The sequence below is a fragment of the Asterias rubens genome, chromosome 7 (genome assembly GCF_902459465.1).
Source record: "Asterias rubens chromosome 7, eAstRub1.3, whole genome shotgun sequence".
Lineage (NCBI taxonomy): Eukaryota > Metazoa > Echinodermata > Asteroidea > Forcipulatida > Asteriidae > Asterias > Asterias rubens.
Genome location: NC_047068.1, coordinates 964,148 through 980,160, shown reverse-complemented (window position 1 = coordinate 980,160; position 16,013 = coordinate 964,148). Strand labels below are relative to the sequence as shown.

At 40.0% G+C, this 16,013-nt stretch overlaps 2 protein-coding genes across 2 annotated transcripts in view; one reads left to right on the top strand and one right to left on the bottom strand.

Annotated features, from left to right (window-relative positions):
• Positions 1 to 12,388, bottom strand: part of LOC117293114 (protein CLEC16A-like) — a 45,289-nt gene extending 32,901 nt beyond the window's left edge. The window contains exons 1-8 of the mRNA XM_033775332.1: positions 12,206 to 12,388; positions 10,109 to 10,237; positions 8,601 to 8,734; positions 5,876 to 5,943; positions 4,828 to 4,908; positions 2,763 to 2,868; positions 2,290 to 2,413; positions 182 to 368 (exon numbers count right to left, since the gene is read on the bottom strand). Coding sequence (XP_033631223.1) covers positions 182 to 368; positions 2,290 to 2,413; positions 2,763 to 2,868; positions 4,828 to 4,908; positions 5,876 to 5,943; positions 8,601 to 8,734; positions 10,109 to 10,237; positions 12,206 to 12,282 — 906 coding nt within the window. The 5' untranslated portion in view covers positions 12,283 to 12,388. The remainder of the gene's footprint in view (positions 1 to 181; positions 369 to 2,289; positions 2,414 to 2,762; positions 2,869 to 4,827; positions 4,909 to 5,875; positions 5,944 to 8,600; positions 8,735 to 10,108; positions 10,238 to 12,205) is intronic.
• Positions 12,389 to 14,452: 2,064 nt separating this feature from the next.
• LOC117292320 lies at positions 14,453 to 15,241 on the top strand. The gene has a single exon (XM_033774340.1). It carries the CDS (start codon positions 14,453 to 14,455, stop codon positions 15,239 to 15,241), a length of 789 nt encoding a protein of 262 aa, XP_033630231.1.
• The last annotated feature ends 772 nt before the right edge of the window (positions 15,242 to 16,013 follow it).

The window sequence follows — 16,013 nt, the reverse complement described above, 5'->3', positions numbered from 1 at the left end:
TAACTAAAAATACATTTTGTGACTTGTTGTACTAATTTCTCAAAAACTACAGCACCTCAGTAAGTAATATTTGAAGGGAAGCTTTCTACTATCATTATCTTCTAACAGTGTAAGTTTAATGTAAATCTGTGGACATTTTGAAAAAGTACCCAAATCCATTAAGCGCAAGACAATGACTTACTGCCATTCCATAGGACCTTTCCCTCAGTAGCGAGTCAACATAAAGTGGCGTCAAAAGTCGATTGAGGAGATGGTCGGTTAGGACGTCATTCAGGGCTTCAATCTTCAAGTTGAGGATATCGTTGACATAGTGAAGATGGTCAAGATGTTCAGCAACCAGTGACGACAGACGATTGCGACTCTGATGGCTAGAAAAATACCGGTAAAAAATTATGTATTGATATAGACCCCTTGCAATATGCACAGTGCACTCACATGTGCCTATCCTGGGTGTCTCTCTTTGGGTGTCAAAATCGTATACAAACATGCAAAAAGTGACTTGACAACCAAAATTCTGCGCATTGTTCGAAGGCGCATTCTGTATTGTGTAAGAAATCGATAGCTCCCCCTTGCATATTGTGCAACGCTACAGGTACGCTGAGGTCCCGCACTTTTTTACGCACAAAGAACAACCATTAAGCTTGGGCGATATCGATTTATTTTATTCACGATATATCGCCGACAAAATATCGCGATATTCGATATAATTAATTATCATCAGTCTTCAAACTCCCAGTGAAAGTTGTAGAAGAGACAGTCATGGCATAAGAGAGGTGTTCTAATGACCTATTCTTCTGGTTTTACTCCAAACCTATGGGGTGCAAGATGTCGCAGCTAGAAAATACATCGCGATATTGCGATACTTAATCGATATTGCGATATTTCGATATCGAAATCGTTTCCAAATTAGTATCGGGATAGTCGATAATATCGCGGTATCGCCCAAGCTTAACAACTATTGTCCAATGATCTGCCTCCTTTTTGAGAGTTCAATGTCATATGCAATGGGTCTATAGAAAGGTTTGCGGTAACACCATGTAATGATAATCTCGAAATGAGTTGGGGTCGTTCTGAAAAAGAACTGTTGGTTTCAACTCGACGTTTCGATCAGTATGCTCTCGTCGTCTTCTGGAGAAACTTTCAGGAGACGATCAGAGCATACTGATCGAAATGCAGAGTTGAAACTAACGGTTCTTTTCAGAACCACCCCAACTCATTTAGAGATTATCATTACATGGTGTTAAATTACAAACCTTTCTATATCGTATTTCCATCATGCAAAGTTTCAACTCCTACAAAATGTATTGAGAAAATAGAATCAACCCCTTCCCCCTGTCTCCATCTTCAATGTTCATCCTGATTTATAGCACCTTATAAGGGTTCACAAGGTGCTGTGACCCATTCAGCAGCCACTGCCAGAAGCACAGGGGCAAACACCCAACAATCATAATAAGTGTAAAGCGGTTCTTCTGTGCACCTTACACAACACACAGGACTCACAGCTTTATGTCCCATCTGAAGAACAAAGAAATAATGGTGAAGTGTTGAAATAATGGTGAAGTTTCAAGACATGGACTTGAACCCACACTCTGCTGATTAAACACTGGGGGGGCCAATTTCATAGAGCTGCTTAAGCACAAAATTTGCTTAAGCACAAAAATAGCTTGCTTATTTTACACGCTACGGGCCAAACTTCACACCATATACATTGCTTGTGACTGGTATTTATCTGCTCTTTACTCGATGTAACAATTGAGTAGAAACCTGGCCAGTAGTATAATTTTAATAAGCAGGGATTTTTTAAGCTTTAGCAGATTTTGTGCTTAAAGGAACACGTTGCCTTGTATCGGCCGAGTTGGTCTATAAAAAGCGTTTGAAACCGTTTGTTATGAGATGCATATGGACAGAAATATATTTTAAAAGTAGAATAAAATGATCCACACAAGTATCACTCGAAGTTGCACGGTTTTTATTTTACGTCGCAAACTAACATGGTCGGCCGTTTATGGGAGTCAAAAATTTGAGTCCCATAAATGGCCGACCGTGTTAGTCGACGAGGTATAAGGAAAACCACGCAATTTCAAGGCATATTTGTGTAGGTCATTGTATTCTACTTTTAGTTTTACAACATTTTTCTAACCATATCGATTTTATAACAAACGGTTACAAACGCATTTCAAAGACCACCTCGACCGATCCAAGGCAACATATTCCTTTAAGTGCTCTTAACCCCAAAGCCATTCCATTAATCTCTTGATTTGAAAAACTATTGATGTGTTTGCTACTCACTCAATATCATTCCTGACACAGCTGTCCAGCTCCAACACATGGTTACCAATAAACCATACCAAGTTAGAGAAGTAAGGGACTGCCGTCTTGTTCCTGATGTACATCAACATTGCATTGTCATTCACTGTAAGAAAATATAACCTGGGTTAATAAGTGTTGTAGGCACCAGTTCAAGTAAACCACATTCGAGAAGTTGTGTACTACAAGATTTTCTTAAATTTTTGTTTTTACCCATACACCGATGTGTGTTAGCACTGTATACTCGGTACTTTCCCTGAGTCCTGTGAAAAAATATCACAGGCACGTTACTCGAGTGGGATTCGAACCCACGACCCTTGCTACACTAGAACAGTGTCTTACCAACTAAACTACCGAGATTGCCTATGTTTTGGCAGCGGGTACCGCAACGATATAATATTTGATATTTTTTCACAGGACTCGGGAAAGTACTGTCTTAGTCATGCTTATTTTACCTTTGTACACATTGAGCGTGAGGGTTCTGACAGCAATTCGTACCATGCTCTCTGGATGATTGAAGAACTTGATGGCCTCCGTATACAGCGCAAAGTCATTGGTGTGCTGGGTTAAACAAGGTACAAGATACAAATTAAATATTCATAAATACATCTGACAGTTTCGCTATTCCTATTGGTGGAGAGCGCGTCACAAGAGTGTGTATAAACCTTTGTTTATGACCGGTAAAAAATGTTTATTCATGGGCATGACACGCGACCTTGCACCTGTTCTTATAAGACAGTTTCTTCATTCCTAATGGACGAGAGCAACGGCTGAAACAGTTGTGCCACATCACGCAATAGGCCTCGTTAGGATTAAACCACTAGTTGAAAACCTCTTCACCACACATTGATTCCCTTATTCAAGTGGTTCCTAATGATAATAATAATAATAAACATTTGTACATTATAGCGCTTCCAACAGGCGTTTCAAAGCGCTTTAAAGGGAAGGTACACGTTTCGTAGTTACTCAAAACAAATATTAACTTAAAAACTGACTTGGTAACGAGCATTGGAGAGCTGTTGATAGTATTAAACATTGTGAGAAACGGCTCCCTCTGAAGTAGCATAGATTTTGAGAAAGAGGTAAGTTCTCACTAAAATAATAAAAGACTGTCTTCCTATCTGAAAGCACACAAATTCGTCCAATGAGGGTGTTTTTTCTGTCATCATTTTCTCGCAACTCCGATGACCAATTGAGCTGAAATTTTCACAGGTTTATTATTTTATGCTTATGTTGGGATACACCAAGTGAGAAGACTGGTCTTTGACAATTACCAAAGGTGAACCTTCCCTTTAAAAGCATTGTACACATTTGGTAATTGTCAAAGACCAGTGTTCAAAGACTTGGTGTATCCAATTATAAGCATAAAATAACAAGCCTGTGAAACTTTGGGCTCAATCGGTCATTGAAATTGCGAGAGAATGATGAAAGAAAAAACACCCTTGTTGGACGAATCTGTGTGCTTTCAGACAGGAATCAAAGACTTCTAGCTAGAAGTCTTTTAATATTTTTGTTAGACATTACCTCTTTCTCAAAAACTACGTTACTTCAGAGGGAGTCGTTTCCCACAATGTTTTATACTATTGACAGCTCTCCAATGCTCGTTACCAAGTAAGTTTTTAAGTTAATATTTGTTTCATGAGTAACTACCAAATGTGTACCTTCCCCCTAACATTGTGTGAAAAGTTTTTTTTTTAACTGAGTCTTAAATGAGCTGATCGAGCATGAGTCTCAGATGTGAAGAGGGAGCTTATTCCAGCAAGTTAGTGCAGCTACTGAGAATGCTCTATCACCATAGCGGGTATTCGTACGTGGACCATTGGAAAGTTGAAGATGAATATTGGATGTTTATTGAAGGCTCTTAGATGAAATACACAACTTTTGGGAGCTGATACGTTAAGCCTTTTTAAGGTATGGCGAACGTGTTTGGTTTGGGTGTATACACACAAATTTACTTAAACCTTATAGTGTTGTAGCATTGTGTCCACCATATCTCAAAAGGGCTTATTGAGGTATGTGGGAGCGAGGCCACGTATGGACCGATCCGGCCTGTCAATCAAACTGTGCGCGTTCACCCATTTGACCAATCACAGCAATGATTGTGGTTGGACAAACTCGGTCACGCGTGCGCGTACATTTGGCACGCGCGGCAGAATCGTGCAGAATGTCATTGGGAGTGCTTGTACACGTGTCTTGCTCACGTGCGCGGTGGGCGGAGCTTAGTGGAAAGCCGGAACGGTCCATTGATTGTAAACAAGGAGAAGAATTTTGAACTGAATCCGCTTGAGAATAGGTAGCCAGTGTACAGAACGAAGAACCGGTATAATACGTTCATAACGCTTTACTCTCATGACCATGCGTGCAGCAGTGTTGGCTTGGAAAGTTTAAATTATTAACCAGTTTTAACCAAAACTCAAATGGGGAAATCCATGTCAAAATTTACTCGGTGGTTAAATGAATTAGTTTCATTCCTCGACAAAGTATGAAGCATTTTGTCTTGAATCAAAATGGATGCCTTACCTCATTGTAGAAGAAGTGTATCGTGTGGACATTCAACTTGAACGACAAAGTCTTCAAAAATGAGATGTAGTAAGCCAGAACCTGAAATCATATATTTAATATTAATAATAATAATTGTGGCTTCTTATATATCGCACATGTCCGTCACTCAGTGACGCTCCTGGCGCTGTAACATACAGTATTTCCAGCAAGATGTGGGACTTCAATTGAATTATAAAACCTAATTCTGATAGCACCATGTAATGTTTTACAAGGTGCTGTGGCGCAATTTGCTGCCGATCGGACCAGGAACACCGGGTCAAACCCCTTCTCTTTACGAAAAGTGCACTGGGTTCTTTTACATGTTTTACATAACACATGGGACAAACAGCTTAACGTCCCATCCGCAGGGCGAAGCATTGGTGAAGTGTCTTGCTTAAGGACACAAGTGTCACGGCTGGGGATTCGAATCCACACTCTGCTGATCAGAAACACCAGAGTTCGGTGCTCTTAACTGCTCGGCCACGATAACAGGGATTATATTTTGCGCACAAATCAGCGGAAAAAAACAAACAAACAAACAAACAAAAAACAAAGTTCTGCTTGAGGCCCATTAAGAGCAAACAAGACGATAGTAGTAGGGAAGTCAGTACCCTAACTGGATAACTGCAACAGAGAAGGCTCTGTCTGATCTGAATAGAGCAAACACCAGACAGGAGAAACTACTTGGTAATGTTACACCAGTCTTTGAGTCACAGAAAATGGAGACCACGCCAATGTACTTCACAAGTATACTAATAAGTAATATTCATACACATTATTTAGACCAATCAGTATGCAAAAGTGATGCACGCCATTGCGCCGCTGTTTGGATGCTAGCAGCCTTATGTTGTTCACAAAGACATGGGGAAACCTTTTAAAGGTTAATGCCAATTAAGTGTCTTCCTCAACGATTTACACGATTTTCCCGATAGGACAAAAAGGAAAAATTGAGATCTACTGCACCAACCACGTTACATGAATTCTAAAATATAGATGTACATATATGTATATTTCACTAAAGACTTACCTCTTCATCAGAGAAATCAAACCTGTGCTCAATAATGCAGTTCACATGATTATTGGACAGCAGGTAATCTGTGTGATGAACAAAAATTGATAAAATTACACAGTGGACCACTAGAGTTTATAATAGATGTTAAATTTGCATCGGGGATAAAGAATATTACTGAGTATACAGTGCTAACACACATGGGTGTATGGGTAAAAACCAAAATTAATACACTAGAGTTTACTCATAGTAAGCCTAGTGTTCAATAAGCAATTTGCGTGTTAGATTTGAAAATTGCCTAGTGCAATGACGTGCTTGATCACAAGTTAATGGCACTTAAACAGCCAATAAAGGATGATCTCAAATATATAGATATTACAGTTTTCTAAAAGCTGGTCCATAGGAAATTAAAAAAATATAACAATAACCTATCTTTCTGAAAGTTTGTATATACTCAGCGCCTTGAGTACCTTGTTTGGTAGATACGTGCGCTATATAAGACTTCGATATTATTTATTATTATTATAATGAGTCTCTTACCTCACGTTAAAACATGGTAAAAATTGGTATTTTCCAGAACGCTCCAAGCCAAATTTCTTAAAAACGTGGGGTCAAACAAACCCGCGCGACAAAGGAATCGTGACGTCAGTGGCGGCTATTTGATGTGGAAAATAGCGCCCTCAGTTTGCCAAAGCTGGAAAACTGTGTTCGCACCCAATTACAGGAAAATCGTCACTGGTGTCAAGGGATCATTATAATAGATAAGCCGCGCGGCCGGGTGCATTTTTGACTCAAGTTATTTATTACTAAATGCAAATTTTGAGAGTAAAATGGTTATTAACCGGTATCTACGATGTATATTTGGCCATAAAAAGGTAATAGTTGAAATATTGAGATCATCCTTTATTGACTGTTTAAATTTGAATTCCTCAGACTATAGAGACAGTTGCTATGTCACATGATTCAGGGCAAACTTTTGCGTAGTTACGTAAGAGATGGTGAACAGGCAGCCAGTGAGTTAGGCCATATTCAATTTTGCGGCTACAGCAACGACTCATGAGCCCTGCTGAGGCAACCTCGCTACCATGGGCAGCGCACCGTATCACGCTAGCTCTGCGTACATCTCTAACCCCTGGGAGGGAAACTCCGATTAAAGTCTTTGATTGGCTATCATATCTGCGCAAAATTTGAAATGTCGTGCGTCTCCAAAAAGCTCTATACGCCGAAACGCGTGTGTATAAAGATGTACTTATTCACTTTTTTTGTCACGCAACACTGAATGCCAAGGCAAGTTTATGACTTTTATTACACACAGCGCATCCAGCGTGTGCGCAACTAACGCCCAACACAGAACGGATCAACCACAGGACTAATTGTAATATCCCTTATATTTGGATATTTTGGAGTTACACTTCCAGGGGTTATTATGATCGAGCAAGGCATGCTGGGAAAAAATGGCGCGGTGAGAACGATCACCCCTGGGAACGAGATTGCTGCTGAGGACATACATGTACATGTACTATACTTCAACACATAACTACCCAGAAATCTAGCCATAGCTGTAGCCACTCTTTCAAACACCGCATTAAAGGCAGTGGACACTATTGGTAGTTACTCAAAATAATTGTGAGCATAAAAACTTACTTGGTAACAAGCAATGGAGAGCTAATGATAGTTTAAAACATTGTGAGAAACGGCCCCCTCTGAAGTTATGTAGTTTTCGAGAAAGAAGTAATTTTCCACTAAAATATTTGAATTTGATTTTGAGACCTCCGAATTAGATTTTGAGGTCCCGAATTCAAGGATCTGAAAGCACACAACTTCGTGTGACAAGGGTGTTTGTTCTTCCACTATAATCTCGCAACTTCAACGACCAATTGAGTTCAAATTGTGTATTTATACATCAAGTGAGAAGACTGGTCTTTGACAATTACCAGAAGTTACCAGTGTCTTAAAAAGAACCTACAGAGTTGTTAAGAAAAGAATTTGTGAAGATCACAGATTTACATCAAACGAGGTTTAATAATAATGATAGTAGAAAACATCCCCTGTAAACATCCCCTTCCCTCTGAAAAGTCATATTTGGTGAGAAATAAATAATCTAATTTCGCGTTTGGAGTTTATCGCTCAGTGAGAGTTTTATTCATTTTCTTTTGCATCGATGTCATGCAAAATGTGTACTCAGGTTTTCACTATTTTCTCTTGGCCCAGATGGCTGATCGATCTCAAACTTCTACAGGTTTGTCAGTTTATGTACATGTACATGTATATGGTGGATACCATAAAGTGCTTACACTGCCAGCGTTCTGTTTTGTTATCAAAACCAATCATGTAATGTTCCTTTTAAAAGCAGTGGACACTATTGGTAATTGTCAAAGACTAGCCTTCACAGTTGGTGTATCTCAACATTATATGCATAAAATAACAAATCTGTGAAAATTTGAGCTCAATCGGTCAGCGAAGTTGCGAGATAATAAAGAAAGAAAATAACCCTTGTCACACGAAGTTGTGTGCATTTAGATGGTTGATTTCGAGACCTCAAGTTCTAAAACTGAGGTCTCGAAATCAAATTCGTGGACAATTACTTCTTTCTCGAAAACTATGGCACTTCAGAGGGAGCCGTTTCTCACAATGTTTTATACCATCAATCTCTCCCCATTACTCGTCATCAAGAAAGGTTTGATGATAATAATTATTTTTAGTAATTACCAATAGTGTCTACTGCCTTTAAAATAAAACTTACAGAGTGATGTCTCATTTCTGATGTTTTCAAACAGGATGTTGAGTGTCTGCAGGAGCTGTACACAGATGTAACGACCGGTCTTCTGGCGTAAGATCTTCAAGAAAAACAGGAGCATGTTCTTCTCAAGGAAGAAACTGTGATGAGAGAAAACATGGAAGAAGACAATTAAGATTTCGTTGTTTTCCCGAGAACTACACTCTTGAAATTCAGCTGAAAATTTGTAAATGTTGTTTTTATTGTATAATAACTTTCACTCATAAATCAATTGAGAAATACTAATCTATGACCCACTTTAAAACCCCAACCATGCTAAATGCAACAATATGAACCAAATGGTAACAGTTGTTGTGATAATGTTGCGTTTGGCAGTCAAGTGATTTTACTTAGGGGTAGCATTTGGCAGGTTATTTCATTGGGCATGGTTCTGGTGCACTTCACAATGATGCTTTGTTATATGGTGAATTATTTATTTCTTCTTTACCCTGGGGAAACCTCTCAGTGAAACACTGTTTTTCAGAGGTGCCCAGCAACTACATACACATTAAAATGTTAAAAAAATGTTTTAATATAAATATATGTATATACAAATATTCATTAATATTAAAAATAGAAAAACAGCCAAATTTAAATAAAGACTATGGATAATTATACCACAACACTCAACAGCACAAAAACTTTACAACAAGCAAAATACAATGTTATAGACAATGATTAAAATTCTGGCCCAGCCAGGAAAAACACCACAAGCCCCATTATATTAACAAATTAAACTTTTGTATTGAACTTTAAAATTTGCTACAGTGTATGGCAAGGGATTTTTCAGTGTAAGGAGAAGTTGGTTGAATGAGTTGACCCCACGAGCAGAAAATTTACGTTTACCTGAGTTGGTTTTAAGTAGTGGGGGAACTAAATTACCTTGTGAGCCAGATCTGGTGCTGAATTGCCGTAATACTGTCACATTTAGCAGAGCAAACACCGTTGCTCAGTCCTAACATAAAAAACATACCTGCACAATGCAACAAAATCCCTTGTTGAATTTTTTGTTGCATTTGGCATAGTTCCCATGGTTGTATTTGGTAGGGTGTACAGAGGGACCCTGATGGGGGTAAGGGTTTTTCTTCTTCATTGTTTCATTTAAAGCCACTGTACACATTTGGTAACTGTCAAAGATTAGTGTTCTCACTTGGTGTATACCATCATAACCATAAAATAGCAAGCCTGTGAAAACTTGGGCTCAATTGGTCAGCGAAGTTGCGAGAAAATTATGAAAGAACAAACACCCTTGTTGGACGAATTGTGTGCTTTCAGATAGGAATAAAAGACTTCTAGCTAGGAGTCTTTTATTATTTTAGTGAGAACTTACCTCTTTCTCAAAAACTACGTTACTTCAGAGGGAGTCGTTTCCCACAATGGTTTATACTATCAACAGCTCTCCAATGCTTCCAAGTCAGTTAATATTTATTTTGAGTAATTACCAAACGTGTACCTTCCCTTTAAAGATAACTTACTCAAACACAGAGCTATCATTCTGGTCTCCCCATATGAGTATCTCAGACATGGAGCGTACCGTCTCAACCAGTAGGCCTCTATTCTGCTCCGTTACAACCGAGTTCCTCATTAAGACCTGGTACAGGTACCTGATTACAAGAATAACAATTTATACAAATTAATTTTGGTTTTACCATCACACCGCTGGTGTAGCACTACATACTCAATACTTTCCTGAATTCTGTGAAAAAAAATCACAAACATACTCTGGTGGGATTCGAACCCACGACCTTTGCAACTCTAGAGCAATGTGGCTCGCATGGCTGAGCAGTTAAGAGCATCGGATTCAAGCTCTAGGTACAAATCCCGGTCGTGACACTTGCTACGTAGGGAAAAGTTTCCGTATGGCGCCACCACTTTTTCATTCGAAATAAAATAATATAGTATCTAATTTACCTGATTGATATATCCCTTTTTGTAAAAATGAGTGAAAAAGTGGTGGCGCCATACGGAAAGTTATCCCTACGTAAAATTGCGGAGGTAGTGCTATCTGCTCTACCGGCCAGGCTTCGGACTGATGATACCCGAGCCTACATCCGTATGGACTGTAAAAGCCTTTTTACCCTGGGTAACCCTGTTTCAGCCCTAGGAGTAGGTGGCAACGACCTCTGGAATAAAATAATTGTAGCCCACACCTTGAAGTGCTGCCTTGTGTGTCTGGCGACTTGCATAAAAAAAAAGCATTTAAAAAAAAGTATTAAAATGTCTCACCACCGAGATTGCATGGATGGTAGCTGCATGTAGATGAACAAAACAAATTAAAAACAAGAATAGTGTGTTGACAAACACAAATGCACCCACCGCTAAGATTACACTTATTCTTGAGTTATTGCTTTAGACAACGTTTATTTTGCTTTAAATAACAGTAATCATGGTAATGACCTGGAAATTTGACAAATGGGTCCAAAAAACAAGCGGCTTCTGCTGGGGGATCCCAAGACCACCAATCCACACATCAAGTTTGGAAGAATAAATACGCCAAGTCCTTCTTGAGTTATCACTCTGACAACATTTCTTTTGTTTTAGCCATAGGGAATGGCCTTTTCACATGTTTTTTGTACCAAGGGCAAGGCTATATGGGCATATCTAGAACTTATTAGAAGTAGGTGGAGCTACATTACTCCTAGAACTATTTCGGTTTCGTCCGGCTATCGTCTCCCGTAACCTCATAGGTTTATATCTCTCATCCGTTTAACGACCCATGGTTCAATGAACTTTTTGTTGGACGTGAGAAGTCACGGCACCAGGCAAATCTTGCAAGTCATGAATATCCAAGAGGTAATATCCAAGAGGTCACGTGACGCGGTACGCTGATTTATCAATTTGTGTGGTGTACAAAGCAAATATGAATATGTATGAGGTAACGTTGCGCGGTGGTTATTTCCAGCAGATATAGCGCATCGCTACGTCAACTTATGGATATTCATGACTTGCAAGATTTGCCGGGCACCCACGATCAGCAGGGAGGAGAATCATTAAAACATGGCGGCGCCCAAGAACATGTCACGTTAAATGTAATTTTTGTACACGATTTTTTGGACCAACTATCAAATCATCACATCTGGACAAAGTCATCATTTAGTAAGCCCTGTTATGTGTCATTACTCATAGTAATTCCACAAATGTAAGGAATAAAATGAGGTATGTTGGAGTAGTACAGGACTTTTTTAAATGGGAGAAATCTGCAATCAAACTACCACGCATTTTGCGACCTTTGAAAACTTAGCGTTTAAGACATGTATCGAAGGTGGGCTGTAATGGTGACAGTGATGAGACCGATGTTAAAAGCGGAGCCATTAATTAACAGCTCAACAAGGTGGGCTATGGTTAACCCTTCTTCAACACTAGGCTAGAGTCTCGAGAATAACCCACACACTTCTCGTCGCATTAGGTAGTGGGCCAATGAAATTGATAAGCGTACTTTGTCACTACATTATACCATACACATAACATCAAATGGTGTATTGTTTCACAGCATTAACAAATGTCAACAATCTGTCAACAAAAAATGGAATCTTGTCCGGAAACTGGGCAACAAAACAATGATCTTCACTCACCGAAGGTGCTCCAACGAATGGACATTTTTCGGCCTCCCCGGCCCAGATCCCAACCAGTTTTTCGTCTTCGACAACATGGGTGTTCTGAAAATCCGACAAGATCTACAATTCACTTCTCATCGTCAGGGGTTTCAGTAAAAAACATAAGAAACGTGAAGATAAAAAGAGGTCGTACGACATCCATCCAAGTAAGAATAATACAATGACGTCAAATGACCCTTGACCTGCCTGGCGGAGGGGGTGGGGCGACCATCCCCGCTACCACGGGTGCATCGTAGTGCGGCGAGATCGAACATCCCTGAGAACGACGTTGCGTGTTCTTGAAATGGCCAGCCGCATTCAAAACTTTAAAACGCATGCACAACAGGGAGGTGACAGGTGTCTCGTTTTGTGACCCATTCCTGCTGGCGGATCCATTGTTCTATCTATCGGAACGAAATCTTAAATAATGGCTGTAATTTACCGATTTTGATTTGATAATATTGAAATTTATGATTCATTAATCATTCGGGAAAAAATCAGAAAATTTTTTGAAAAAATTTGCCTCAAATACGGAGACAATTGCGATGGTTTGCGGTTTGTACATTTCTATCGGATCCATTGATTTATCCGAACGATAACTGAAATATTGGCTGTAACTTACCAATTTGTATTTGATAATATCAAAATGTATTAATCATAAATCATTCGGAAACTTTTTACAAAGAAAACAAAACCGGAAACAGTATGTGACTGTGTGCAGTCGAGGTGACATAAAAATGTCTCATTTTCTGTGACCCACTGACCCATTTCTGTGTGTGACCCCAAATTATTGCTCAATCTAAACAAGTTTAGCACCATTAGAAGGACATTTTCAAGGGCTTTCATCTCGTATTGAACTTAGTGCTATGGTGATTTTCAAAGCGAGGCTTGATGCCAGGGAGTGGAACCGACACCCCCCCCTCCCCCAAATATTAGGGCTTTTAATGCATGGTACACACGGCACGTGTTGAACATTGGAGAAAAACAATTTTTTCATTGAAAAAAAAACCTGGTCTTATAAAAACCTTCAGCTATACTCTTGATTCTTTCTGGAACCAAAAATGCTAGGAAGACGGACTTTGTACCTGAATCATCCTGGCATGTCCCTGCATACGAATTTCATGTGCTCAGAAACAAACTCAACAAGCCTTCCTACGGGATTCCTGTGCACAGAAAATTTAAAAGTTCGACAGATAAATTTGAGACCAAATCATTGCTCAATCTAAACAAGTTTAGCACCATTAGAAGGACATTTTCAAGGGCTTTCTTTTCGTGCTAAACTTAGTGTTAAGGCGATTTTCAAAGGGAGGCTACAGGCCAGGGAGTGGAACTGACACCCCCCCCCCCCTTAAATTATAGGGCATTTAATGCATGATACACACGGCACGTATTGAACATTGGAGAAAACAATTTACATGTATTCATTGAAAAAAAGGCCCGGACTTATAAAAACCTTCAGCTATATTCTTGATTCATTCTGGAACTAAAAACCGGACCATATTATCTCTTGCATTTTCTTTATCTGTCTTTAGCTTCTTTAGGGAGCCATTTTGTGTTTCGTGGCCCCCGGGACTGGATGGTTCCAGCCACAGTATTTTCCTTGCTGTAAATTATTTGTATCATTCAGAAATTTGGCAAGGGGGTATTTTGGGGACGTAGTTAAAGTCATGGTGTGCAAGTAGTTTGCAGAAATCGGGCGTGAAGTAAACGTTTTAGAATAATTATTCACTTTATGCAAATCTTAAGTCGCGAGAATATGCAAAATTAAAGATCTGCATAATTTGAATAATTAAAACGTTTACTTCACGACCGATTTCGGCACTTTCTCTATGGGTGTTGCAGTGGACCTTATGGAGAACGTTCAACATCTTGAGGATCATGCTTAGGGCTTTAAACCCCTATAACTCGAGTGAGAACCGATAGTGCAAACGAGTTCAAGATGCAGAGAAATCACAGCGTTGAACTTTTGCTAAACGAAAGAGCCACCTCACAAGATATGCGACTTGGTAGAGACCACCCTGACCGATGATGTGCAGTGTGTACAGCAGGTGGCCGATAAGAAATGGATCGTTACCACAAAGACCGCAAAAGGAACAGAGACACTAATTACAACAGAGCTGAAGATCGGGGAAAACACCGTACACACAGCACCTGCCGGCAAGAACTTGCATTACGTAACAGTAATGTACGCACCTTTTGAGATGAAACACCAGCGTCGCTGCCGTCATGTCCTCGTACGGAGAGGTTCACGCCATCCGTCGAGGACACTGGCAGCAACATCGGAATTGGGAAAACGGCAACCGGCACCTACGTATGGAGATAGACAGAAAGATACCATCGTACATCACGGTGAACGGGTTTCAACTGGTTGTCAAGTACACAGGACAGAAAGAAACGTGTAGAAAGTGCTCAGAAGAGGGGCACAAGGCCGCCACCTGCCCCAACATCAGGTGTAATTCATGCCAACAAAATGGACACATGAGAAAAGACTGCCCGCAGTCGACCGATTGCACGAACTGCAAATCAACTGAACACACGACGCAGCTATGCCCGCACACCTACGCTAACCGAGTCAAGAAGTCACCATTAATTTCTGAACAATCTTCAGGGGAAGACGAAGAAAAACAGACACAACCGGAACCGCCACAACCACCGAGACTCAAGAGAAAGAAACGACGTAACGAAAGGGAGAACAAACCTGACGCACCCTCCAGTACAAAAGAACCACTACAACCTCAGCCTGGACCTTCAAAACAACAAGAACAAACACTAGCAATGGACGGCACATACAGAGAAACCCGGGAACCAGTGAACTCCGACTCAATCAGCGGAGACGAAACGGACAACCCAGAGGAGAGAAAGAGACTGAAGAAATACTTCAAAAGACACATCCCCGCAGAATCGTATCGAGAAGTCTGCACTTGGAGTAACATGGAGATGAAACGACGGATAAGCAGGTTAGGAGTATGGGAGAACTACCAGTTATTCTTTGAAATGGGCTGCAAAACCCCATGAACAATGAACTGTTTTGGTGATGGGATTCGACTGTCGAATTGAGAACTCATAATGGTGAAGGGAATGATTTTGATTAATGTTGTGAACTCACGAACAATGAACTTGTTGGTGAAGGGTTATTGACTACTGTTTTATAGTGCTTTCGATTAATTTGGTTGAATTGAGTTGTTTTTTGATCAATGTTATGTTTACTGTTCGTTTTGCAGAATGTTAGGTTTACCCTAAGTTTCTCAAAAGTTGTCAGTGTTTATGTTTTTATTTATTTTGTACAAAGTTTCTGTAAATTACTGCATAAAATGTATGTATCATGGCCGTATGGCTTTATTCGGACGAATAAACCATTTTAAAAACAAACAAACACAGCGGGTTGTGTACAATTTAAAATTGTTGAATACGAACCCCAGTAATCACAAGCAGCAATAGGTAAAGTTTTACAAAGTTCAGGCTGGGTATAGTAATAAATGTTATTGTGTAAGTCTTTGGTCGTGCACGCGTGAAGTTCCCCTCATGGAAAGTGGAGTATAGATCAAGTTAGAGTGAACCGGATAAAACTGGACCAGTCAATTTGTACATTAGTATCTATAGTCTTGCCAGGAGCGTCAATCCGTCTTGAAAGATGGGGGGTGCGAAACACTTACGGCGTGGGGTCCGGGGCCCGCTTTAGGGTCCCGGGAATTTTTTTAGGCCGTAGATGCTCTCTGGTGCAATCTAGGGGGTCTGAGGGGGTGATGTGCCCTCCTCTCAGGTGTTGGAATGTAGTGCCTATGTCAAG

Excerpts from the sequence above, each read along its gene's own strand:
- LOC117292320 (XM_033774340.1), top strand. The coding sequence starts at position 14,453 with ATGTCCTCGTACGGAGAGGTTCACGCCATCCGTCGAGGACACTGGCAG.